General features: G+C 44.6%; 3 protein-coding genes across 6 annotated transcripts in view; all 3 read left to right on the top strand.

Moving 5' to 3' along the window:
- The first annotated feature begins 271 nt into the window (after positions 1-271).
- LOC102103312 (glutathione S-transferase theta-1) lies at positions 272-9478 on the top strand. Its single transcript, XM_005524480.3, has 6 exons — positions 272-444; positions 534-590; positions 3588-3675; positions 4726-4876; positions 7058-7234; positions 8235-9478. Exons 1-6 carry the CDS (start codon positions 333-335, stop codon positions 8433-8435), a joined length of 786 nt encoding a protein of 261 aa, XP_005524537.1. The 5' UTR covers positions 272-332; the 3' UTR covers positions 8436-9478.
- A 1262-nt stretch (positions 9479-10740) lies between these two features.
- On the top strand, positions 10741-13328 carry LOC102103009 (D-dopachrome decarboxylase). 2 transcript variants are annotated; one of them, XM_088065244.1, is made up of 4 exons: positions 10741-10888; positions 11062-11237; positions 12023-12133; positions 12509-13328. In XM_088065244.1, exons 1-3 carry the CDS (start codon positions 10781-10783, stop codon positions 12093-12095), a joined length of 357 nt encoding a protein of 118 aa, XP_087921370.1. In that variant the 5' UTR covers positions 10741-10780; the 3' UTR covers positions 12096-12133; positions 12509-13328. The 2 variants fall into 2 exon arrangements, with proteins under 2 accessions (XP_087921370.1, XP_005524536.1); XM_005524479.3 differs by having other exon boundaries at positions 12023-13328.
- A 2647-nt stretch (positions 13329-15975) lies between these two features.
- Positions 15976-24530, top strand: part of CABIN1 (calcineurin binding protein 1) — a 105107-nt gene continuing 96552 nt past the window's right edge. For 2 of the 3 annotated variants that reach the window (XM_014253948.2, XM_014253946.2), the window contains exons 1-12: positions 15976-16118; positions 17094-17217; positions 18333-18397; positions 18824-18916; positions 19216-19329; positions 19502-19636; positions 19895-20075; positions 20831-20960; positions 21624-21773; positions 22623-22915; positions 23460-23628; positions 24068-24204. In XM_014253948.2, the coding sequence (XP_014109423.1) occupies positions 18395-18397; positions 18824-18916; positions 19216-19329; positions 19502-19636; positions 19895-20075; positions 20831-20960; positions 21624-21773; positions 22623-22915; positions 23460-23628; positions 24068-24204 (1405 nt within the window). In that variant the 5' untranslated portion in view covers positions 15976-16118; positions 17094-17217; positions 18333-18394. The remainder of the gene's footprint in view (positions 16119-17093; positions 17218-18332; positions 18398-18823; positions 18917-19215; positions 19330-19501; positions 19637-19894; positions 20076-20830; positions 20961-21623; positions 21774-22622; positions 22916-23459; positions 23629-24067; positions 24205-24530) is intronic. The other variant, XM_014253947.2, reaches the window with a different exon arrangement.

The raw sequence follows: 24530 nt of genomic DNA, 5'->3' as shown, positions 1-24530 counted from the left end.
CTCTGTAACCCCTGTCCCAACTCCGGCCGTGCCTCCCCGCCCTGCCCCGGCTGCGGGGGGCTCTCCTGGGGTCCTCCGGCACTCTGCGGTCCTCGCCCCGGGGCAGAGCGGTGTCCCGCGGTCCCCGCACGGCACAGAGCCCGCTCCCTCCTCCCCCGGCCCGCACGGCACAGAGCCCGCTCCCTCCGTCCCCGGCCCGGGGGAGGGCAGGGGGGAGGGACGGAGGGCACCTCCCGCCCGGCGCGGCTCGGCCCCCGCCGGCCCATGCGGGGCGGCTCCGGGCGGTCGGCGGCACAGCCGCGGCAGCTCCCCGCAGGGCGGGCCGGGTCGGGATGGGGCTGGAGCTGTACCTGGACCTGCTCTCGCAGCCCTGCCGCTCCATCTACATCTTCGCTCGGAGCAACAACATCCCCTTCGAGTTCAAGCACGTGGAGCTGTTCAAAGGTGGGACGGGCGCTGCCCCGAGGCGGCGGGGCCGGGGCGGGCGCGGCCCGGCGGGGCGCGGGCTCAGCCCCTTTCTTGGCTCTTGGCAGACTCGGTGCTGGGGAAGAAGCCGGCGGCGGGGAGCGGCTCGGAGCAGCCCCGCGCAGGTGAGGGCAGGGCAGGGGACGGGAGGGTCCCCGGAGGCCCAGCGTGTCCCCGGGCGGTGGCCCCACGGGCGGGGAGGCACGGACGGGCCGCAGGCGCTCGGCGCTGTAACGCGATCCCCCGCGGGACCGGGCTGAGCCCGCCGGACCTGGCCGGGCTTTGCTCTCACGGAGCCGGGGAAAACCTTCGCCTCCCGGCACAGGAGCAGCAGCGCGTCCTTCAGCCCGGTGAGAGGGAAGGACGAGCTGCCAGGGTCACCCGAGTGATGCTGATCCCTGCTCTGCCCAGGGGCATTGAACGCAGTGGTCTGACCGTGAGGCTCCAGTTCGCAGAGCAGTCTCGTAGCTCTGCTGCATCTATTTTTGTGGCTCTCCGAGGAATGTTCCTCTAGCCATTTCTAGCAAATTAGTCACACTGACGGCCGAGGAGTGCTCTGGGAATGCTGTACTTTTCGGAAACACTCAGCTGTTCAGGCTCCTCCAACTGTATGACTATTGCCCAGTTAAATGTTGCATTTTCCTAGTAAATTGTTACTTTTCTGCCTAAGGCAAAACATGTTACTTGGAAATCCATGGCTGAGGATAAGATGATTAGGCAGGTATGTGATTGGCAAATAGAGTGGCATTTTCCCCCTTCTATTTCCATAAAATCTTCTCCACTGCTCTTTTCACCCACCGATAAGCCCCCTTCTCTGCTGTATGATTTATGCTTAAGATTTCCTCATGTCACAGCCTGCCCTGCTTTATGACTGTGGATACTCTGCTTGTTAAAGCCCAACAACACACACTGTTTGTGTGCATCTGTATCTATCTATCCATATCTCCATCCATCCTTGGGAGCCATCAACAACTAATTACCTCAGATACAACTGATGTTAAACAACTGTAAGTCAAGCCAACATCACAGGAATGATAAAGATGGGCTTTCCAATACCACTAAACAAGAAGAGTGGCTCTGCTGGCTGGAAGAGAGACACAAGCTTAAATTCTGCTAAACTGCAAATACAAATCTTGGTCTCTATTTTCATACAATAACCAGTGGGTCCCAATGAAGCAGCCTGGAGTTAGTGTTCACACCAAGGCATTTAGAGGTTCACAGATCAGTCAGAGTCTCAGCTTGTATACAGTTTGTATATCTATGTACAAACCAAAGTATGTGATGCCATCCCCAGGCTGTGGTGCAGGCTGTGTCACAGACACTGACCTACTGTCCAACCTGCTGTAATGTCCTGTTAGCTCTGTCAGGCAATAAATATGCTCAGTATTCCTGCTAGAACTGCTGTATGATGAAATCTCTCTGAAATCTGATTCAGGCTGCCCTCACCCACTGCTTACTTCTCATGTGCTTGTTTCTTAGTTTCCTGCTGCCCTGGATAATAAACACAGACAGCAGGACAACCAAGCAGCTGGCTCTGCCAAGGGACTGCTCATTAGCTGTAGGCATTACTGACTGGCAACTTTCTACTGCATTTTTCTGAAGACCAACTGAACACCACAGATCTCACCAGAGCTGGGTGTGTGGTGACCACTGGCTTTTGGGGCCCTTCTAAAAGCACAGAACAAAGCACCTTCCCTGAGCAACTCCTTGCATGACAGGAGATTTACAAACATTTGTCTTTCTGTGATACAAACCATGGGGGTGAGGCACCCCCTACTTTGCCCGCTGGCTTGATTTTTGGACATTTTTATTTTTATACTCAATTTTCTCAGTTATTAGGCTTAACTTGTGCTTTCTCTTAGGCTGTTATTTTTAAGAAGCTCTACCTAGGCTTCCTACCTCTCTTGACAGCATTGCCCAGTTCTGCTGTGCAGATGGAACCTCTTACCCAGCTAAGCTGGAAGCCATCATCACAGCAGGTAGCCAGAGGCTTTTCCTAACCAAAGGGAAAATGTGGGTTTGAATCTCTTCAACTAGCAGATGAATGTAAACCTTAGTCTCTGATGAAGCTACTTACACTGGAATTTTTAAAAAAAAAAACACTTCTCAAAGAAGAAACAAGGTAGAGGCCAGTCAGCTGGAAAGGAGCACAAGTGGTAATGTATGCTCTGCTTGATTTAACTCATTATGTGAAATTGATATAAGGAAAAGCAGTCTGTAATTGTAATGCAGCAACCTGTCTTCTCCCAGCCCTTCCAAAACCAGCTGCAAATAAACTTGATTGTCCAGAGGCTGGTTTTATTTCCCACAGACTATTTCCTACTTCACATTTGTCCAGCAAACTGCCACTGCTTCCTCAATGGGCACAAATAGTTCTTAGGGACGGAGATCACTGTAAGTTAATGATCCTTTTTCTTGTCTTTTTTTGAACAAAGGGATTTTTGTACAACACCTCCTGCTGGTCATACTGATTTGATCAGGATTTGCACTTTACTTTTAATGTCTCCTCAGGAACACTTAAAACAAGCAAAACGAACTAATTCCTCACGGCTTTTCTTACCCAGGTGTTCCTGGGCTGTGTGCAATTGTTGTGCAATAATCTGGCATTTAACTGCAGACTGGCAAGTCTGGTGCCAGCAGTGGGAAACTGAAAGACTGATTAGATAGTCAGCTGTTAATTCCTCCAAGGGACTGTGGAGTTTAAATTCTTACAGAATGGTGTCTTCATCCCGTATTTTCCTGTTAGAAGTAGTTGGTGTGCAAAGCCAGGAGTAACACAGAGTCAGGAGTAGTGCAGGGTTGAGGTGTCTGAGCTTTCCTGGCCCTAGCTGATGTCCACTCTGTCAGTAAGTTCTGCAAGTATCCTGGTACCTGAGTCAAGCAAGAGAACTCGTGTTAGAAGTAGAAACTGTTCCATGCCACGTGCCCAGACTGAGCTGAGTGCCCTCTGCAGACAGCCCTTATGCTGACTCTGCCATTTCATTACCTCTCAGTTGTGAGCTGTGACCTATTGGGAAAACCTCACACAGCTCACTGATCATCCAGCTGGCTGCAGGTATTTCATTTATCATGCTCTTGGCAGACACAATTCTGACCTCAGACTTGTCTGTTGATGTTCTTAGGGCCATCAAATAGTGAAGGTGCAGGCAAAGTCAGCCTCTTGAAGAAAGTACCAGCACTAAAGGACGGAGACTTCACCCTTGCAGAATGGTAAGAACTCAGTCCTTTGACTTCCTTGGGTACCAGCAATCTGTGCTGCATTCGGAAGATGTCATTCCCATGGAATAATTAAGGATCACAGAATATATGAACATGCTGGTTATTTTTAATACTATAACCTCATTTGATCTCTTTCCACTTTCTGTTTGAATTATCTTTCAGAATGTAAACAACTCAGCTGACTTAGCTTCTTCATCTCACCCTGAATGCACTTACCTCAAAATGGGATTATAAACATTTCTGGGAGATGTTTAAAGCTTATAAAAATTCCTTTCACCCTAGGAAAAGAAATCACTTTTACTCTAGGAAAGAATTCTGTTTATCTGAATTAAAGGCTGAGAGAACATCTACACAGATAAAATTTAGGCTTTAAAAGATTAATATGGAGACTGGTTAATGATGCCATAATATTGAAATAATTGAACTATAGCAGTATCAGCATGGTAAGGGTGTCTGCATTTTCTTCCATTTTGTCAGCACATTTTCTGTGGTATCTTTTTTTGTACTAATAGTGTAAGTATTGTTGCAGATGACTAAGATCTTTTTCCATCTGACTTCTGCCAGTTAGTGAGAGTATCAACATCTGGACAAACACAAAAAGATTCTGTAGGGTTTTCTTGCTGAAACTTCCACTGACTTCAGAGAGTTTCATTTAGTGCACAAGCACAGAAAGAGCACAGGTCCCAGAGAGATGGGTCAGAAGAGGCAAGGAGCAAGTGGAGCTATCATCACTGATAGATGATCATGGAGGTTTATTGTTTCTTTACCCCAATACTGCCCAGCAGCACCATAGAACAGCACTGTGATTTTCCAGCAGGTTAAAGTTTTCCTGGAAGCTGAGGTGATTAAGAGCCACTGATTTCAATATGAATTAAATGCCTTTATGTGGCACTGGAACTCCTGACTCCACTGGAAATCCTGATCTAAATGCTTTTTAGTGGAAGCAACAAATTGAGAAGGAGCAGGAGAGGGAGCTTAGGCAAAAGCATTGTGCATCATAACTGCCTGACGCATTTCTTGTCTCTGCTGATGCGTGAGCAGCACTGCCATTCTGCTGTACCTGAGTCGAAAGTACAACACTCCTGACCACTGGTACCCCTCAGACATACAGAAACGGGCCCGGGTAGATGAGTACCTCTCCTGGCACCACACCAACATCAGGGCTAACGCTCCTAAAACCATGTGGATCAAGGTAAGGAGACTGAATGTAAAAACGTGAGTCAAGTGATGTTTTCCTGTGAGAATACTGAGCACTTTTTAACAGCCCCAGTTCAGAGACAGTTTGTCATGATGAAATAATAAACCTGAGCCATTCCTAGCTAAAGGAGCTGTTGGAGAGGGAGATGTTCCAAACTGATCAACATCAGGATTTGGCAAAAGCAGATTTGGTAATTTTGGCTTTTCCCTTAAAGAAGGTCAACTACAGAAGGTCTCAAACCCAACAGGCTTTCATTGCCTGGATTTGTGAGAGAATATGTCACAGATTTAGTATTGCTTCCAAGGGCCTCCCCCTCCCTGCACAGCTGTGCAGAGTGTGCACAAAGTTTGGCTTTGGTGAACATGTGTTTTGTTGGTGGAAGCAGAAAGACTTGTGTTCTTCATACAAGTCCTTGCAGCCTCCTTAGGGTGGAAATCCAGGAGTCTTCTGCTTCCAGCACACTTATGTGCTTCTCTGAAACAGCCTCAGGGACAGAGAGGAGAGACACTGAGAGGCAGATTTTCTTTACTCAGTATACTCAGGCCAGTTTACATTTAGGCAAAATTACCTGATTCATCCTGAGCCAGAAAATCATTTAGTATCAGGTGATTTTGCTGGACACCAATTTCCAGCCAACAGTTTCCTCACCAAAACACCAATTTCCTCAGCAGGCAGTTAATTCAACTATCCCTAGAGACCTAGGTGCAAGCATAGTTCTGTGAGGACAGCTGGTATGGAATTTCAGATAAAATCAGGATTGCTAGTAAACAGATAAGAACTTCACTCCTCCACTGTAAAGTTTGCCCTTGTTTGTGCCTAACAAAGCATATAAGGATTCATTTATCTTCTTGAATTTAATGATATTTGATTTTTTGGCTGTAGAGTAATTCCAATATGAGTCAGATTCATACAAGAAGCAGCTTCTTCCAGCCTCTGCAGGCTGTCACTGGAGTGCTCCAAGGGAAAGTAATCCAACTAATTGCTGGTGTTGATGATTAGATAGCCCAGATGCAGAAAAGGTCCTCAGAATAACTGTAAATATAGAAACATATAAAGCCACCATGTAAGAGAAGCATATTAGCTAGAAATGGGAGAAGATAGGTGGCCCTGAGATAAGGAAAAGGAAGAAGATGCTGATTCAAGCGATTTTACCCAAAGATCCCATTGTGCATAATTGGAATCACTTAGAAAGAGAACTGGCTAGAAATTTTCTGATTAAATAGATTCCACATGTATTTGGCCAAAATCCTGTCTTGGATTAAGCAATCCCAACTTGAATTGTTGAATATACTAGCAGTAAGTAGAAATTCAGTCCACTTGCACTGATTGAAATTTGTGTCTTTAATTTTGATTCTCTAATTAAACTGTACTTCTTTAGCTGTGGAAGTTGAAGGCAGCACAGCTGTGAAGCACTATGGGCTCCAGAGGTGCATACACCTCTGTGACTGATACAAAAATACTGTGGAAAGGCAGCTACTCCCTGTGCCAGCAAGTCTGTGCAGACACAAGGACTGCACTTATGTGATTGCTCCAGAAAAACTTCTGTTGAAATTAGATTGAAATTATGAACGATGCTTTGAGCCACAGAAAGTTTTGTGTAAAAATGGTGTTGACCACTTCCAGCCCTGCTGGCTGCTGTCACACAGATGAAGCCAGTGTTGATGCCTGATGAGTCCCCAATGCTCCTGCCACAGCCACCACCATTCCCCCTCTCGGTCACCCTGTGGGACAGGCAGCTGCCAACAGCCCCCAGTTCCACAGCAGGGCACCTGGCAGGGGCTGCTGCTGGCCAGCTGCTGGTGACATAGAGGATGTAGCAAGGGTGACTGTGGCAGAGATTTGTCTTCCCTGGAGCTGTTGCCCATTTTTCTTTCATAGCCCAGCAGGGTGGAGTGGGAGGGCACAGCTGCCAGGCACAAAATGAGATGAGGATCCTTGATTTTGTTCTGCACGTTGCTGCTGACTAGCTGGAGGTTGCTGCCCTGGCAGGTCAGCCACTTAGGATTGCTGGTGTGTTCTCTGTCCAGGAGCTCTGGGGAGCTGCCACAGCCTATGAAGCTCTGCCATCCCCTTCCGTGGCTTTATTGCAGGTCACTGATGATCATGGGGTGTAAATTGAATAACTACTACCAGGGAAGATGGGCACAGATACTGTTATGTCCCTTCTCTCCTCAGGTGTTGATTCCCCTCTTCACAGGGCAGCCACTGCCCTCAGAGAAGCTCCAGGAGGTTATGGAGGGGCTGTCCACTTCCCTGAAGCAATTTGAGGAGAGGTTTCTGCAGGACAAGGCTTTTATCATTGGGAGTGAGATCTCCCTAGCAGATCTTGTGGCCATTGTGGAACTGATGCAAGTGAGTGCTGGAACATGGTGAGGAAGCATCAGCACAAGGGAAAACAGATGCTGCTGAGCAGGGAGGGTGCAGCATGTGGTAACACTTCACTAGGAGGAGAAACAAGGGCATATCTCAGCAGAACTGGCCTAAGACAATGGGGAGAATCTGAGAGTGGGTTCAGAACAGCAGCGAAAATAAAAAAGCTGGCTGCAACAGATCTCTTTTGTTTTTCATCTCTAGCAATAACCTCTTCATTTATTATCACGACTTTATTTTTAACCACCAGAGAAGGAGGTAATTATATATAAGTGAGAAGCAATAGCAGACAGGTCTGATGAAATGAGACAACCATGTAGGAATACTTCCATCATTCAAGAATATAATACTTGCCCATGTCATGTCTGGAAGATTAAAGAATTAATCTCAGACAGAGGCAATCAAATTAAGTCTGGTACAAACTGGTTGTTCCCTGCCAGACCACCAGGGTGGATCCTGCAGCCCAGCAGTGATTTCTTTCTCCCAGTTGATTGTCCAAGGGACTGAAAATCAGCAGTTCTGCTTCTCTACATTGTGTTCCAGAGAGTGGCACAGGCAGAAAGCAGAAGGGAGGTGGATTATGTTAGACAGGACACAGGTTCAGTCAAACACTTCACATTTTGTGCTGGGTGTTGCTGTGTAACCCAGCACTCTGTACTGCAAACTGGGCAGTGCTCTCTGGAACCCCAACCCACCACATTTTCAGTGTCATGGCTGAAAACAACTCACAGAATGTGGTTATCTATGCTGCATTAAACAGCTACTCCAGCACCCAAGAACTGAGCTGTAAAATACAAGTTAGCTTTTGTGTCCCTCAGATAGGTACATCTGACCAGAGATTTCCCTCCTTCCTACCGCTCTTCTATGACCTTTTCCTGTTTTTCCCCCTTCACCTGTACCTGCAAGTACACTTTTAGTGCCTGTTGTTTCAGAAAGAAGTGACTGCCCCAAGCCTCACTGTTACTCTCTCCCCTTTCTGCAGCCTGTTGGAGTTGGTTGTGACATCTTTGAAGACAGACCCAGGCTGAGGGAATGGCGCAGGCGGGTGGAGGATGCTGTGGGGAAAGAGCTTTTTTTCCAAGCCCATGAGATGATCCTCAATATCAAAGAACTGAGCAATATTCAGATTGATCCACAGCTGAAAGAGCAACTGGCACCTGTGTTGATGAAGATGTTGAAATGAATTAACCTATCTTAGCATTTTTCCTGCTTTTTTTTTTTTTTTTTTCCTTTTTAACTTCTTCTCTGACATCCAATTCTACATGTAACTGGAAAGAGCACTGTAATTCTAACACAGAAATCGCAAAGTGTTTCCCCCAGGCCAAGTCCTTCTTGTATCTTTTTGGGGTGGAAACTGAGGAAAGTTTAAGACCTAAAAATGTTAAATTTAAACAGAAGGCTGAGGTCCTACAGGTCACTCAATGTTTATCTGAATTTTATTTCAGTGTCAGTCTTCTCAGAGATGATAGAGACAAGAATGGTATTTCCTGACAGAATTCAAGCCAGACTATAAATTGGGAACATTAAAGAACTGAATAGGATGAGGATCATTGTTTTCAATTTTAACATTTGTCCTGCAAAGTGTGCCTGATCCTCATCTTCCCAGCATTTGTCTGCACAGAGAAGTAGAGCACAAAACTACTTCACAAAAGTGAAAAAAATAAATTTTAAAAGTTTCTTATTGTTGAGGCATGTTGCTTGGCTGTCCATGTACATTCCATACTTCTTTTTCCTTTGAAGCTCCTTTGAGAAATTTCTTTGTATTCATCTACAGCTGTGAATCTTTATAATTCTTCAGTGTAACTGCTGCTTTGGATTTCTGAAAGCCTGGGTTCTGTTGGTGCTCTGTCTACCAGTACACGTGTGGCAGCAGCTGTTCTTGGAGATCCATGCTGCTGGTGGCCACAGCCTTGGAATAACTGCCTACCTTAAATACTGTGTTAACATTATATAAGGAGTACCCTGAAAGAATGCATTCACAGTGTTTTCATGAAAGAAAATATAGCAGTGCACAAATTGTTTTTTTTCCTATGGTAATACTGTAATAGCAATCCACATTTCTCCTAGGAAATGCAGAGAGGGAATAAATGCAGACATGCTCTTCTGAGACTGTTTTGGATGGATGTTCACCAAGTAAGTCACGCTGTGCAGCTGAAGTAATAAGAGAGATTTTGTGGCATTGAGCAACACATGCATCACAATAAAAGGGCAAAGAGTTGTTTTGGAGCTTTTGGGCTCTTTTTCTTGGCTGTTTGTCTCTGCCCAGTTATAGCTCAAATACAAAATTCTTTTGTACTGCAGCACAATTTATGAGGTAAAACTGATCAAATCCAACCATTTCCAGTTTCTTCAGCTGAAAATAACAAATTGTAAAGGATGCAGAAATTGGTGGAATATATATCTGTATATTTCCATTCATAAGTAATTGTTGCCCTTACCCTAAAATCCTTGCCAAAAAATTCTTCCTGTAAAACAAAATGAGTAATGGAATTCAGGCATTGCTTCTTTCACTAATCAAATAACTGCTTTTTTGGTTTTTTTCCGCAGTGCTACCTTGTCAAGACTAAGTCTTGGCTAGTGACATTTTTTACTGGCAAGTTCTAAAAAAACCTGTTGTTTTCTCATGGTGTTTTTCACCAAGGTTTCAGTTCTAGATACTACTCTGTCCTAGAAATCTTTTCCCAGCCTTATTCCTGGCTGGTTTTTGCACACGACTCTTTGTGCCAGTATTGTTTTCACTAGCAGCAGTGAAGGCCAAGCAATTCCCTAAGCAAAAAAACATGAGCAATTTCATCAGTTTTCATCAGCATTGCCTAGAATTATAGAAAACCAAGATGTCACATTACACAAGGCAAATTTTCCCAACAGTTTCGTGCCTTAAATGATGATCTTTTAGTATAGCTGGTTCATAAGCCTTTGCTGAAAAGGAGCTCATGAAACCTCACTGGACAGTAGCTCAGCTTCTGAGAAGCCTCTGATCTCTGGTTTAGACACCTCTGATCTGTAGATTAGACCATCCCTGTGGGCCAGCCTGCCGAGGTCACTTACCAGCTTGGGAGCTCAAAGTCCTGACTGCTCAAAGTCCTTGTAATTAATACACGTTGGATAAAGCAGTAACCTCTCTGCTTGCTTTTTAATTTCTTGTAGTGTTGGTCATTCCGGGTAATTACCGCGCTTCCATTCTCAACCCTCCCTGCACAGAGGTGTCTGTTGTAGTGACCTGAAATGTTTTTCCACTGGCAGTAAGGCCGTCACAAAACTCATTTTACCCACGAGTGAGAGACGCGATGGTTTTGTTCTCACAGCCGCTAATGCACAGCCCAGCAATGGCCACGGTGAATCCCAAAGGCCGGGCAGGCAGCCGGGCTGAGGCGGAGTAAGCGGGGCTGCGGCGGGGCCGCTCCGCGCTGCTGCGGCCGCTCGGGGCTGAGCCCGCCCCGCCGCGGCTCCGCTGCCGGGGCGGCTCCGGGGGCGGGGCAGGGCCGGCCCGGGCCCGGGGTGCGCAGGCAGAGGCGGTGCGGGGCAGCCATGCCGTTCGTGGAGCTGGACACCAGCCTGCCGGCCGAGCGGCTGCCGCCGGGGCTGGCGCAGAGCCTGTGCGCCGCCGCCGCGGACATCCTGGGCAAACCGGCGGAGGTGAACGGGACCGGGGCGGCGGGACCGGGGCGGCGGGACCGGGGCGGCGGGACCGGGGCGGCGGGACCGGGGCGGCGGGACCGGGGCGGCGGGACCGGGGCGGCGGGACCGGGGCGGCGGGACCGGGGCGGCGGGACCGGGGGGGCGGGGGCTGACGGTGCCTGTCCCGGCAGCGGGTGAACGTGACGGTGCGGAGCGGGCTGGCCATGGTGCTGTCGGGCTCGGCCGAGCCCTGCGCCCAGCTGGTCGTCTCCTCCATCGGCGTGGTGGGCACGGCGGAGCAGAACAAGCAGCACAGCGCCCGCTTCTTCGACGTCCTGACGGCGCAGCTGGGCCTCGGCCCCGAGCGGTGAGTGCGGCCCGGCGGGGTCAGCCCGGGGGCACCGTGATCACCCCAAGGGCAGCGAGGGCGTCCTCCCATCGGGCCTGCAGCTCCGTGCGGTCCGTGGATATGGAATACGACAAGTACCGAGGGGATGTTCAGAGTAGAGGAGATAGTGGCAGTTCCCACGTTCGCCAGGAGACCAAGTTGTAATACAGATTCAAGACGAGGTTGCAGACACTAAGTGCTCGTGGATGCTGAATTCCAGACATGTGGTTTGGAACTAGATGAAACCACAGACTGTATGCACTTGTTGAACAGTCTGGGCATTACTGTTCTCTGAAGACCAGCAGGTACAGTTGGTGAAATTAGTGTGAAACCCAACCAGAATGGGTAGAGCTTCACAGAGCTTCACCCTGGCAAATGCTGGAACAAGGCTGTTCCTGAAGGTCAGCCATGTCCATCTCTGCTTGTCCTACCCATCTTCCCAAAGAAGAGTGATAGTAGTACTTCCCTGCCTCTTGGATACTGTCAGGATAAATCCCTGGCAGGATTATGTATTATGTGCTTCCTTCTAAAATGAACAAGTATCACATTTAAAGTGTTGAAATGCAGAGTGCTTTTGTTTATGTGGGAGAAGTCTGTTTCTACCCTGACCATACACAGCTTATGCTTCCTTCTGTTAAATGAACCCCCTGAAGTGTAAGACAGGCCCTAGTGCAGATTTTCTCTTATGTTGCAAACTGGGCAATAATAATGTCTACTTGTAAAATAATGTTTCCTGACCACATTTTTGCTCTTATACCCAAAAGGATTGTCATCCGCTTTTTCCCACTGGAGCCCTGGCAGATCGGCAAGAACAAGACAGTCATGACATTCCTGTGATCCTTTGAGTGGCTGGCCAGAACAAAGCAGCGATGAAGGCAACCCAGAGATGATCAGCTCTGTCTATCTACTTGTTTCCTCTTGTGATCAAATCTCTGTAGCTTGATTCACTTTTGTCTTTGCATCCTGTACACACAAAGCTCAAGAGTGAGGCAATCAACTGTACTGATTTTACTGAAATAGTTCAAATTCTTTGTCTCAAGCTCAGGCCTAGACAAAGCTGCTTGTAGCAGTAAAAAGTTTAATTCTAGAACATTTGGCTTTACTGAGGACCAGAAAGGTTCTGAGGTTTATCTAGTTTTTCTCATAGTTTGCAAGACAGAAAAATTCCTTGTTTTTCTGTTTCTCTATGTCAGCAAAATTGTCACAGGCCAGCAAAGATGACCTGGAAGTCAAATTCTTTTCTTTTTCAGGCTCCTCTGAAAGCCCTTCCTGGAAAGAGAGGTGATTGCTGGGAGAGAAGTTTAGGCATTGAAGGCTCATGTCAGATCTTGTGCTCTCTGCCCTGCCACTGCCACCTCCTGTGACTGCTCCTACAAAGTGTTACTACTCACAAGGTTTTCAGGGCTCAATGTCTGTCTGCTGATGGCAGTGTCTGGAGGACAGAGTCACTTCTGAAGACCTGCACTGTGCCACCAGAAAATATTTTGAAGTTTCTGCTACTGCCAGTTTTAATTCCTATTATTCACTGTTCAGAGTCCTTTTCCTCACTGTCATAGGGAGTTTTGGGATGATTCAGCATCTCACTGTGATCTGTGTCTGATGTTTCTGGCTCAGTGTCCCTGCAGAGAAGCGTTTTGGGTTTTTAGGACCCATGTACTCCCTCACTTTATAACTAGAATACAAAGGGCATTTTATTGAAACAAAAGCAGGGTACGTTTTGTGTACAATGTTGCCTCTGCTTTCTGCTGCTAATAAAAACATTTATCAGTTCCCTTCCACTTTGTGACTTGGTCAGGTGGAGGTCAGGGAGCTCAGCAGAGCTGAGAGCACATCCCTGGGACATGGGGTCCATGAGAACACAAGGCTGTCCTCCATTCTAAATGGAGTTTTATTTGTTTATGGCTTGAGGTATCTTCTAATTACCATTTAAAATTTCTAATTACCGTTTAAAAGTTGTTTGTTCCCTATACACCATAAATAACTTCTGTTTGACAAATCTGACAGGAATATAATACCAAACACAAATTTGTGTATCAGGCTGTTCTGGTTAATAAACTGTAGCAAAGATTGTTTTGGTGTCAGTCTACTGGCTCAGAGCACTGGGGCTTTGTAGGTCTTCGTGCTTGGAGACAGACATTGTGGCTGCCCAAGGTCTCTCCACTTTCTCAGAAGGTCTTTTCAATCAAAAGTTTTTGAAACTCAGGCAGCTGACAGGTAGGTGAACTGAGAACACTGACTTAGCAGTGTTGTGTTGCAGAGAAGGGGGTGGATGGCCCTGGCTTTGCACCAGCTTGAGGTGAATATTCTGAAATGCAGAAAATAATCTGACTTTAATGCTGATCTGCAGATGGTTCATTTCCTGGAGGTCTTTCTGCCTCCTGAAGTAACAACCACAAACTCTTGCCAAAGCCTTTGTTTCCTTCAGAGAAAACTTGCTCAGCCCTGGGCCCCAGCTCTCTTGGTTTTGGGCCATGTTGGCCACCTGGGGACTTGTGCAGGCTCTGTGCTTTCCTCACCCATGGCTGCTTCCAGTGTGGCTTTGTGCCTTGGAACAACTTTCCCACTATTGCAGAGCTGAGCAAGATGTCAGAAAGTTCATGTTGATCTGAAGAAATTGCCAATTTTTTAGTTCACTGAGCTAAAGTTGGAATAGGTTTGACAGTATTTTGGGACTCGAGAGGGATAACCTGCAAAGGGATTATGCAGGCCCCTGGAACACTCCCCCAGAACACATCAACCAACAGAGGCAGGAAATGTTTTTCACACCTCAGGTTGGAGAAAATCAGGAAATCAGGTACACCACCCTTATCTATGGCTCAGCAATGACATTATAAAATCCCTTTCCTTTGAATGCTACATGCAAATGGTCCCTGTTCCATGGGCTGGAGCCTTCCTGACATCTGGAGTTTGTATCTCCCAGCTGTGGTTGATCTTTTTACTGTTGTAACTTCCCAGGCTCAACCTCCTAAGGTTAACAAATATTTCTGCTCCCCAAAGTGCCTCTGTTGTTTGAGAACGCTGTATAGGCATATGTTCAAATTGAGAGGCAATGCCCTGTTTTTGAACACTGAGTAACCATTTCCTAGCCCCAAACCTTTGGACTTTGGACAATCTTTCTGTGTATTTACTCCAGAGAGGAGCAGAGAGGCCCTCAGGATGATGCTGGGCACCACTGACAGAAAAGTACTGCAGGGTTGTGATAGCTTTGTAAGTTACTCTCCAAACACAGCAGAGTGTGATGCTGCTGCTCACAGCAGCCCTGTGCTTGGTGTGTCATGGTGGAAAGAAGGGCATTAACACAAATGGTACATTTGAGATGAAGAGGGCTCTTCCTCACAGTGCCAAGTGGTGATTCAGTGCAGTGCTTGAGCACAAGCTTACCTTCATCAGAGTGATGTGATGTGTTGTAGCAACAGGAGTATTTAAGGGTAAGGTTCTGTGCTAGCCTGTCTGGCATGTTCTTGGGCTGTGCTGAGGTCTCTGTGGGGCTGCAGAAGGCACATCTGCTCTCTGACATTCGCTGCTGTCTGACCGCCTTACACTTAAATAAAGTCATTTACACACAGAGCTGTCTCAGCGGTGCTGGGCTTTACTTGCCCCTGATCCCAGGGCACAGAAGTGTGTTCCCATCTCCAGCGAGCCCCATGGCAAGGTTGAGGGAAACTCCGTGGCCTTGGGCTGACTGCCAGAGATCCACACACATTCAGGGTTTTGCCCACACACCCCACACAAGCTGCATCTGAAGCTCCTGGGGCAGAATATCTGATCTTCACTCACCTGTTGAATACAAGCAGTCTTTAGACCTACTAATTTCTGACGCTGGAATCCAAATTTTGCAGATGGGCTGCAAAAAGAGGAAGACAGTGCTTTTACTTTGTGAAGGAAAACAGCTCAGCCCAGCATTGTCTGTGCAGGTGTTAGGGTGTTTGAGGGTTGAGAAGGCAAGGAACTGCTTTCTGCCCTTGCGCTGTTTTTCTGTGAGAAATCCCCAGACATATTCAATTTGGAAGATCAGCTCCACATTTTGGAGCTGGTCTGCTGGAAGATGACAGTACGTTTCCTTGGGAAGGAATGCTCATGTTCCCAGTGTCAATGGGTAAGACAAGACTGCCCAGAGATACAGGAAACACCTTTCTGTCGTGACAGCTTTTGAGCGGGATCAATCCTTGGATGTATTAATTCTTGGAGGTGGTACCCAAATTTCGGTGGTGGATCCCTGAAAGGGAACGGTGATGCTTTTCCATAGGAAGGAAAACACCTGGACCCAGTGTTTCAGGTGCAGATACCAGGCTGCCCAGGGGAGGTAAAGGCCAGCACAACTTTGCTGTCCTGGTACTTTTGTTGTTGGAGCAATCAGAGTCTTAAGCTGCGCCAGGGGAGGTTTAGACTGGATATTGGGACGACTTTCTCCCCAGAAAAACTGATTAAGACATTAGACCGTCCTGCTCGGAGAAGTGGTGGAGTCGCCGCCCCTGGAAGCGTTTAAAGAAAGACTGGACGTGGTCAGGTCGATGCGGTGCTGCTCGGTCCCCGCTGTGCCGCTGCCCCCGGAGCTCCTTTGCACCGAACCGCTCCCGGTGCTCCGTGACCTGCGAGCGCCCTCAGCGCCGCGCCCCCCGCACCTCCCAGTGCTCAGCGCTCCCATTGGCTGCCTGCGGAAGGGCGGCTCGGCCAATGAGGCGCGGCCTTATTGGCGCCGTGGCTCCGGAGGCGGTTGCGGTGGAAACCGCCGGTGCGCGGCTCCCGGGGGAGCGGCGGGAGCCTGAGGGGCCCGCGCCGGGAGCCCGTGGGACCGCCCCGGGAACACTCCCGGGAACCTCCCCGGGAGCAGCGCCGGCATGCCGGGGGCGGCCCCGCGAGGTGAGTGTCCCGTCCGCCCGGCCCCGCGGAGGGGCAGCCGGCGTTTGGGCCCTGCCCGGTGAGGGTAGCGAGAGCCCGGCCTGGGCGGCCTCGGCCGCGCCCCTCCCTCCGCGGAGCCGCGGTCGGAGGCGAACGTGGACTCCTGCCTCCTCCCGGCCGTGTGTGCCGCCCTCCGGGCGAACGGCGTGTGTCCCTGCCCCTCCGTGCAGAAAGGGATCGTGTTTCGGTAAAAACGGCTTGTGCTGAAGAGAGGCGGATCTTTGCAGTGTTCAAAAAAAAAAAAAAAAAGAAATACAAAAGAAAAACGAAGTGTTTTTTTTTTTTAAACGCGTATCTGCAATGTATGGATCCCAACAGGGGCTGGGAAAGCCCAAGTCACTTCCTTTGTTTCTTACTTAGAAGTTGAGAACACAAGGACCAAGAACTGACATTGGGAATATTTACTTAAACTTTGAACTACTGAGGTAAAGAGAGAGAAGGTTTTGAAGGCAAAAGGCTTGTTGCCTTTCAGGATGTGCACACCTATTGTAGCTGTAGATTTATAGCTGTGCCAGTCTTGTATCTGAAAGAATACAAACTGGTTTGTAATAGTTAATATGATAGAGTAATTATTTTTTGCCTGCTTATCTCATGTAGCTGTGTTCCTCTGGAAGTGCTTGTAGTGACATACTCAGTTCCTAAATGCTGTGGCACTGGTGTAACTCCCTCCACAGTCAGGGGAGTTTTGCAGCCATGTACAGTGCCTGGTTTAAACAAAAATGAAATAACACCCATGGAAAAGCTGTGTAGGGGCAGCACCCTGCCCTTCTTTTCTAGCAGCATCTCACAGTCCTATTAACTTCTGTGCTTTCAACCTGTGAACTGCAGGCAGGAGAGATGCTAAATGGTTGTTATTAAGTTCCTGCGTGTTACAAGTTTCCAGTATAAATAATGAGTAGAACTGAAATTGATCTCCCACATTTTCTGTGGTTGCAGTTTCCCCAAGAGTCTAACCTCGGAAGTAAAGTCTTGACTTTAGTCTCTGCTGTTGACTTCCTCTGCCACCTTGAGCAAGATTATTTGGATTCAGCGAAGGACTTGGGCATATTACTGCATTTTTGTAAGTGAACTTAAACCCCATCAACTTAAATATGTAATTGATTTGGGACCATACAGACTGATGTTCTTAAATGTCATAAGCATCTACACCCTGTCCAAATGTGAAACATTCAGTCTACCTGAAAGAGGTAACCATTATTCTCCATGCATGTATTTTCTTCATGTGAAAAGTAGACAAGGAATCTGTCCTGAAGGAGATTTGAGGTTTTATTAATGTTTATCTGGTGACTTTAAAGAGAAAAATGCTTTATTGCTGTGCAGTTGTCAGTTTGATTTAACTACAAGCGAGGAGAGCCAGTGGTGCACGGGCAAGCAAATGCACATTGCTGAATGAGTGAAATTCCTGGCAAGGCATTATTTTCTCCACATGCAGAACTAATCATGATGATGTATGAGTTAATTCAGCTTATAGTTCAAAACTCCCACTGCTTCCTGCTGTGGTTAATTCTGGACTTACTCTTCTATTAATGTAGTCTCCCATATTAAAGACTGTTTTTAGCCTGCCTTGCATATGTCATCTACTTGTTTGAGTTGATGGGAAGGTTTTATCATACAGCAGTGAAGGTTTTCTATAAAAGCAGCACAGAGCTCTTTCGTATATTTTTGCCTTCACTAACACGGTGTTTCAAGCTGTTAATTGAATATAAATTATGGGCTTAGGAAGAAAAATTACTTACAGGTTATAAAGGTGTATTTACCCCTTCAAACTTTTCATCAGTGGTAAAAAGGACTGGAAATATGAGTATCCTTTTTCAGGATGAAAAAATGCTAGTTAATAAAAGTTCAGTTTCTTCTATTTGCATTCATCTGGTAGATCTAAGTGTGTCTGCAGTAGCTATAACTTGTTTTTGCATTAAGGCTGTCTGTAGAGGTTGGTCAGTATACTCAGAACAATTGTGGTACAAACACTGTTCTGTTCTAGCAGGGATGGCAGTAATGGGAATTATTCCTCAGTGGAACTATTATTCCTCAGTGGTTGGGCTGTCTATCTCTTGGCATGGGGTGGTGATTAATTGGTTATTAAAGTATGCTTGTAAAGTATTCCCAGCTTGTCTTTTTCTTCTGAATGTTTTCTTTGTGAACAGAATAAACATTCTAATCCTGTTTGCTTTCCAGACCTGTTTGTGATAGACTCTTCCTTCTATTCCTGGAGAAAGACATTGTGAATAGTTGTAAACATGGTAAGGGCTTTTTGAGAAGGCTTTTGAGGTGTTTTGGTAGAAACAAAATTGAGAATTTTCTCTTTCCCTGGGACTAAGAAGAAATTGCCATAATGAGAACATTGTTTTTGGAGTGATTGTAGTAATTGGTAAATTTAAGAATTTGGAAAAATACCACTGTAATGCACATGTCTAGGAAAGCTCTTGCTTGCAAGACACTTGAAATATGCTTTGTTCAGCTGATTTTAGGTGGGAAATGGTTTTGATAGTTGCTTATTTGCTTTTAGGGATGATTAAATGAATTACAGCTCTTGTAACTTTATGTAGAGATCTCTCAGTATTGTTTGTGTACCCATTAATTTAAAAAAAGAGAAAAATCCAGTTTTCAAAGGAAACTGGGAGATATGTGGATGTAGATTTCTTGTCACATCTCAATTGTCATTCCAGATTCGAATTGCAGCACTGAATGCGAGCTCCACAGTTGAGGATGACTATGAAGGTACCTTTAAAAGTCATAAGACACAGACCAAGGAAGCTCAGGTAGGTAATTCCACAGTTTTCTTAATGAAGTTTTGTCTTGATAGGAGTTTTGTCCTCTAGTTGCAGGGATTTGTTCAACCACGATATTTTGTTTTTATGACAGTTTAATTACTCTATCTCTTGAAATCTCCTTTAGCAAACTAAAACTTGACTCCAATGAATTATTTAGGACAGTAATACAAATGTTCTGCTATATAGCAGAAAGTATTAAAAATGTAAAACCACTGAAATACATAACAAATATAAGTATATTTAATTAAGTTGTCTTAATAAATACATTCTAATTATTTAAATCACAGGAAGCAGAAGCTTTTGCTTTGTACCATAAAGCTTTGGACCTTCAGAAACATGACAGATTTGAAGAGTCTGCTAAAGCTTATCATGAGCTACTTGAGATTCGTCTTCTGCGAGAGGTCAGTGACCTTGAGAGAATGTCATTCTAGAAACTGTTTGCTATATTTTGTCTTACTTCCTTTCTAACTGGCTAACTAGAACTGTCAGTATTATCTAATATCAAGTTGTGTGCTCTTCTTGTTACTTGTCTGATTCCTAATGCCCACGTTGCATTTATTTTATAATTTCTAGGCAGTTCTTTCTGGTGATGAGAAGGAAGGGCTGAAACACCCGGGTTTGATGTTAAAATATTCCACCTATAAAAACCTGGCACAACTGGCAGCACAGCGGGATGACTTAGAGACAGCCATGGAATTCTATCTGGAGGTACAGTGCAGCTGAAATTAGACGCTGGAGCCATAAAGTTTGTAAAAACTTTCTAAAATACAGACATGCAGCATACATCATGTCAGTGTATAGTTGGATACTGTATTCATTCTGATGCTATATGGGATAAAAAGGGTCCACCTTTCAGTCCCCAAAGCAGCTGTGATCCTGCTGAAAACTAAAGCAGTGCCAATCCCTGCAGCAAAGTGGGCTATGCATGTCTGAAATGTGAATAATATTGTTTATTGTGCTTTCTAGGCTGTAATGCTGGACTCCACTGATGTCAATCTCTGGTATAAAATTGGTCGTGTGGCAATAAAACTGATCCGCCTACCCTTGGCTCGTCATGCTTTTGAAGAAGGGCTCAGATGTAATCCTGATCACTGGCCTTGTTTAGATAACCTTATCACAATTTTATATACACTCAGTGACTACACAAGTGAGTACAATGCATGAAAAACATCTTAATATGTGTGTAATTTTACATACCAAGAAAAAATTGTAACAATGAAATCCTAGGTTGAAGTGTATCTTGCGTAAGCAGTGCAGCAGGGTTTGATAGAGGGTGATATTCATGATAGAGATTTTTCTGAATTTTAAAGCAGGATGGTTTAGATAAGTTTTGGTTACCCTAAAAAGAAATGTCTGTGGTCTCACAGAGCCTCTGTGGGAAGTTTCCCTGAACACTGTTCCTTTGCCTTTCCATGTATGTGTGTTTTGGCTTTCTAATAATTTCCTGCTGCATAGCTCTAGGATTTGGGTATAAGTCTAGAGTTTCACTTATAGCCTAGTAGGATTAATTGTAGTTACAGCAGTGGATACACTGCTTGCCTCACTAATGGAATCTGCAGTTAAGACATTTGATAACATAAAAGTGGTGAATAATTGTATTTCTGTTTTATGGTTCTAATTTCGTCTGTGCTAGAACAGACTTGAAAGTAAGTGAATGATGTACTGCAAACATTGTTTAAACAAAATGAATTACAATTTTCTTTCAGATATAATACCTAGGAAGACACAATAGGCTATTTTAACTGTATGCATGTAATTATTTGACACCTTACAAAGCAATTGGACTAATTCATGTAAATGTCACATTTGGGTAGAATTCAGTGGTGTATGTGAGGCCTGGAAGTAGGAGCTTTGAATGAACCAGAGCAGCCATTGACCATTCCATTTCTATTTCTCTGTCAGCATGTTTGTACTTTATCTGCAAAGCTCTGGAAAAAGACTGTCTGTATAGCAAAGGATTGGTTCTGAAGGAGAAGATCTTTGAGGAGCAGCCTAGCCTCCGGAAAGATTCCTTAAGGATGTTCCTCAAATGGTGAATGTTGTCTCAGAGTATATACTGCCTTTGGAGTGTAAATTCTGGGTTTGAGGTTGCTCAAAAAAACTGCTGAGATCTTGTGCTTTAAGTGATAGGAATACTTGCTGAATACTTCTGAATAATAATAATGTTGGTGCTGCTGACAGAACCTTGTTCAGGAATTCCTTTCGGAGGGAGGTAGAAAGAGGAAAAGAATCCATTTGTTGCTGCTCATTTATTTTCATAGCTAATCTCTTGTAATCATTTGCCTTGGTTTTACTTATTAGTTCCTTATCCCTACAGCATTCACTTTAGTTTTCCTAATTAAAAAAAACAATAACATCCAAAACAACTGCCCCCCAAGAAAACCTCACCAAAAATTCTCCACAAGCTACTGCTTTTTTTTCTGTATGGATTTTATAGTATCAGTGGGTAAAGTGGGAAAATAGAGGCCCATAAAATTTACAGGATCTGTCTAAGTTAACTTATCATTCAGAACAAAGATTTCTAATGGTTGACACTTCTATATGTATGCCATAAAGTTGGTAATGTAATATTATGTGAATGCTTCTTTTAACTCTGTTTTTGTTATGTTATATGAGGGTATTAAATTAATCCCCTCTAAAAAAAAACCCAGAAAACAAAAACTTTAACTGATTTCCATTTTTTACTGTTTCTTAGTGACATGTCTATCCATAATGTGAATGTGAGTGCAGCTGAAACAGGGAGAATCATAAATGAAGCACTGGAGCTACGTAAGAAAAGACAAGCGTTGCTGGTGCGTGAGAGAGAGCCAGACCTCAGACTGGTGCAGCCAATTCCCTTTTTCACGTATGTCTTTATATTTTCTCCTTTCAAAAAGATCCCCTCAAGCACGTGTTTTGACAGCTGTGTTGTGTTTCAGATTTCTTCAAAACACTTTTCTTTTTCCCTTGTGAAAACAAACCAACCTCTCCCCCACATTGTTTTCTTATTAGCCGATAGGTTGGTTTGGTGTGCTTATGGTTTTAACATAAACCCCATAGCTATTAGTTTTCAACTTTTCATTTTAAACCAGTGATATAAAAAACAAATATGGGATCTGAGAACAATTTAGCAGCTATTCCAATGTAGTACTGGATTTTTCATACATGACTAGTTTGTATGTGAATTTCAAAGGAAGTTTAGCTTTTAAAAATTGCTTTTGCTATTGGGTGGGATAGTGAAAACTAGGGGAAAAAAATTGCAGTTCATTTGCAGGAAGATATAAGGTTACTAATAAGTTGTTATATATGTCTTTATTAAGGCATAAAGGATTTGGTTTATTTTTTGATTGCATATGTTTTTCTGGAATATTAATGGACTCTGCATGTAGTTCACATTGCAGAGAAGTTGTTTCAACTTGTGAATAGAGATGAGTTCTTTTCATGTTGTTGATTGAATGCAGAACCTGAAAATTTTCTTTGACACTTATTTTTTTAGCTTTTGGCATAGAGTAATTTCCTCAGCAACTACTGCATGTTTTTTTGAGTGATGGGACAGGTTTTTGACACTCAGATGTGTATCACTGTCCTACTGAGAAGCTGCTCTTGCTGTCTCTAAGTTGTTGGAGAAAAACAATGTTGAATGCTGTTAGGTTTGTAAATGTAGAAATATAGAAAATAATGTGACAAAATAATGCTGTTGTGTCTCCACTTGCAGGTGGAAGTGTTTGGGAGAAGCCTTACTTGCCATGTATCAGCACCTCACCACATGTGATCCTCCTCGACCCAGTCTGGGAAAGAGAATTGATCTCTCAGAGTACAGAGACCCAGTTCAACATTTGATGCTTTCTCCCACCTCTACTCCTGTCAGTGTTATTCAGCCAACTCCTGTCAGCACTAATCCAGTGGTGACAATGCCAGATCCTGTATTACCTTATACTCCAACCACACCCAACTTCCCAAGTCACAGTCAGAGTTCATTGGAACCAGGAGCTACTGTAGGTGAGCAAGGTACTTCAGTCTAAGATTCAAGATACCTTTCCTACTTAGCTGGGTGTAAAAAACACTTGTGAATTCTTTGGGACATGCTGTCTTTTAACTGCATGTTGGTGGAATCAGAACCTTTTCAGCAAATGTATAACAACTGATAGAGAAAGTGAAGGAGTATCTGACTTTTTTTGTGCTGTTGCCTCATGCTTGAGTTTTTCAGTCTTTAGGATTAAAAAAATTGTGACTCCATTCCAGCAGTGATGCATATCAAACTTCTAATGCTGGGAAGGTCCTTGAGCTCCTTAGAATGAATGAACCGTTTTACAAAAACATGACTGTGTTATTTTTCTGCTCATGTGTCACTTTAAGAAGCTGAGAAGACCAAGCTGCCAGCTATATTTATTTGAAATCTGTACAAGATTTTTTTGGCACTGTCTTCAGAAGAAAACCAATGAATCTCAAGTGTTGCTGTGTAATTATTTTTTTAAAAATAAAAAAGATTACTCACTTTTTATTTGTAGATTTAACCAGTCAGATTTTGGGGGTTTTTTTGTTATGTTTTTAGGTGACATATCTGCAGGTGATAAATCTAAGAAAGGAGTGAAGCGAAGAAGAATTACAGAAGACAGTGGTGAAACAGCCAAAAGGAGATCTGCTAGAGTTCGGAACACCAAGTGTAAAAAAGAGGAGAAGGTTGATTTTCAAGAGCTGTTGGTGAAGTTTCTTCCTTCCAGGTACTGGACAGCAACAACTTTCATTATGAGATAATCCTAGAGAGGAAGCTGTTTGGGAGTTGGTTTGATTGATATCCCTCCCCCCCAACCTTAAAAATACCAGTTCCATGTTATTTCTTGAAGCAGCTGTGGTGCATTATCTCCTGATAAATTTGATAAGATTGCTTTTAGTAAAAAATTGCTGAATACAAATTGAAAAATAAAAAAGGCTTTGCTACAGTTAAAGTGAATTAGTGGACAATGCACATATCAAAATGGGTAAGCTAAAGTAATCTTGATTTGGATGAATGGAACTGGATACAAATCTCTTGAATTTGTTTCAGTAATATATTTTCACTGTTAAAATTTGCACAATGTTTCATATTTAGGTTTCACCTAGTAATGAAAGGAAGAATGAGGACTTTGTTAATATTGTGGATTTTACCCCCCTTTCACACAGATTAAGGAAACTAGATCCTGAGGAGGAGGAGGACCCTTTCAATAACTATGAGGTGCAGTCAGAGATCAAAGAGGAGAATTTCCAGCATGTTGGACCACACAGAATGTCATTTGATTCTACAACATTTATGGAGTCTGGTAAGGATTTCATTATAACCCCTCTTCTTTCTTGTTTTTGCCATATTGTATGCTTTATTCTCTGTATTTTCCTGTCATGCCTAGAAGATACAGAAATATATGCTATTTTAAAAAGTATAATTTTGTGGTATAGAAGGATCTCAGTTGGTACCAGGTGTAATTGTTTAAGTCTTGGGGGGTTAATCACTGTGTGCAAGAGCTCTCTTGGGTGGAATTTCCCATTTAAACAGATTGGAATGCAGTAACTGAACACTGCACATGTGCAGCACAGAACTGCTGTGAGATAAGTGCATGAAACACTGTTGAAACTTAATTGTTTCAAGTTA

Source organism: Pseudopodoces humilis, chromosome 20 (assembly GCF_049639895.1).
Source record: "Pseudopodoces humilis isolate 2021_Gansu_Grassland_sample_001 chromosome 20, ASM4963989v1, whole genome shotgun sequence".
NCBI classification, from domain to species: domain Eukaryota; kingdom Metazoa; phylum Chordata; class Aves; order Passeriformes; family Paridae; genus Pseudopodoces; species Pseudopodoces humilis.
This window is presented reverse-complemented; position numbering and strand designations above follow the sequence as displayed.